At 25.8% G+C, this 1,386-nt stretch overlaps 1 protein-coding gene across 1 annotated transcript in view; it reads right to left on the bottom strand.

Moving 5' to 3' along the window:
- Positions 1-1,369, bottom strand: part of LOC106789789 (homeobox protein 6-like) — a 2,453-nt gene extending 1,084 nt beyond the window's left edge. The window contains exon 1 of the mRNA XM_014754271.1: positions 115-1,369. Within this exon, the coding sequence (XP_014609757.1) occupies positions 115-282 (168 nt within the window). The 5' untranslated portion in view covers positions 283-1,369. The remainder of the gene's footprint in view (positions 1-114) is intronic.
- Positions 1,370-1,386: the final 17 nt, after the last annotated feature.

Below are 1,386 nucleotides of genomic sequence, written 5' to 3'. Positions count from 1 at the left end.
AAATTTATAGATTTCATAAAATGTATAAAAATATATATATATATATTTATATACATAATAATAATAATAAAAATAATGTTATCGATATAAAAAAAAACACAAAAAGGTACTTACTGTGTTACCATTCGAAAATTTAGCAACCGAATTCCCAGTTTGTTTAGCGAACCAATAATAACAGTCATCATTAACGGCCCGTGTATATAATTCATTAGGTTTTTTCGTATCATCGATCACGTCGGTTGTTTTGAAGATGTTTTGACATGCCATAGGAATAGGAAACATTCTTGGAACGGATAAATGTCTTTCTGGAATCTATGGTTCGGGGACAAACAAACAAAAATAAAATATATATATGAAAAAATGCATATGTTAATAATATTTCGTTCTCTTTACTGTCGCACGTACACACGCGTATTCATCACATTCGTTCTTACAACAACAACTGTACAATGTTGGATTTATAATAAAATTATTTTTAGTTTATCATTATTCATTAATTTTTTATTACTCTCCCCAATGTATTTTTTGTTTGTTTGAATTGCTGCGTATTCTCGCACGAAATGCAATATATCATCAATATAATTAATTAATTAATTAATTAATTAATTACGTAGACAAAATCATCTCATTTATTTTCCAAATGTGATTTCTTTGTTTGTTTGTTTTGTTTTCTTTCGTTGTGTGTGCACACACACTTATATTCCCATATGCATACGTAACACACGCACATGCACGCATTTTACATACATACATACATACATATACATACGTATATACATACATATTGTTAATCTTTCGAACTTAGGACTTCTCGCGAATATTTGTTCGTATTATTCTTTTTTCTTTTTTTTTTAAACAAATTCATTTTACGTCATATTATTATTTCTCTCTTTTTTATTTTTTTTTTTAACTTTTTTTCCTTTAAGAAAGAAATAGAACAAACAAAGTCATAGAATGCGTCATCAATATAATGACGAATCAAATGATGACGTCAATCCTAACCTCAAAAAAAGAGAAACAAAAATTATATTAACATATTAAAGTTATTAAAAATCAATAAAGAAAAGTAATCGAAAATATTAAAACAAAATAATAATGAGAAATAAAAAACGAAACGTTATTTTCTTAGAATCCTTAATAAAAAGAAGATTTGACAAATCTTGGAACCATTTTGTTATTTCGGGGCCTTACGTGAACGTTTCCAATTGGTTCACCAGTTCAATCCGTCAATTGTAATACAATTGTATCAATCATTTCCGTTTAAACATATTTGCAGTCTTATTTTGTTGTAACACACATCTCTCCTGCCTTTTAAATAATTCTTTTTTATATATTAATATTTCTATTATAATTATTATATTATATTTAAAATAAAAAAGTCAAAAG

Source organism: Polistes canadensis, unplaced genomic scaffold (genome assembly GCF_001313835.1).
Source record: "Polistes canadensis isolate GaletaPanama2010 unplaced genomic scaffold, ASM131383v1 scaffold_204, whole genome shotgun sequence".
NCBI lineage: Eukaryota > Metazoa > Arthropoda > Insecta > Hymenoptera > Vespidae > Polistes > Polistes canadensis.
This window is presented reverse-complemented; position numbering and strand designations above follow the sequence as displayed.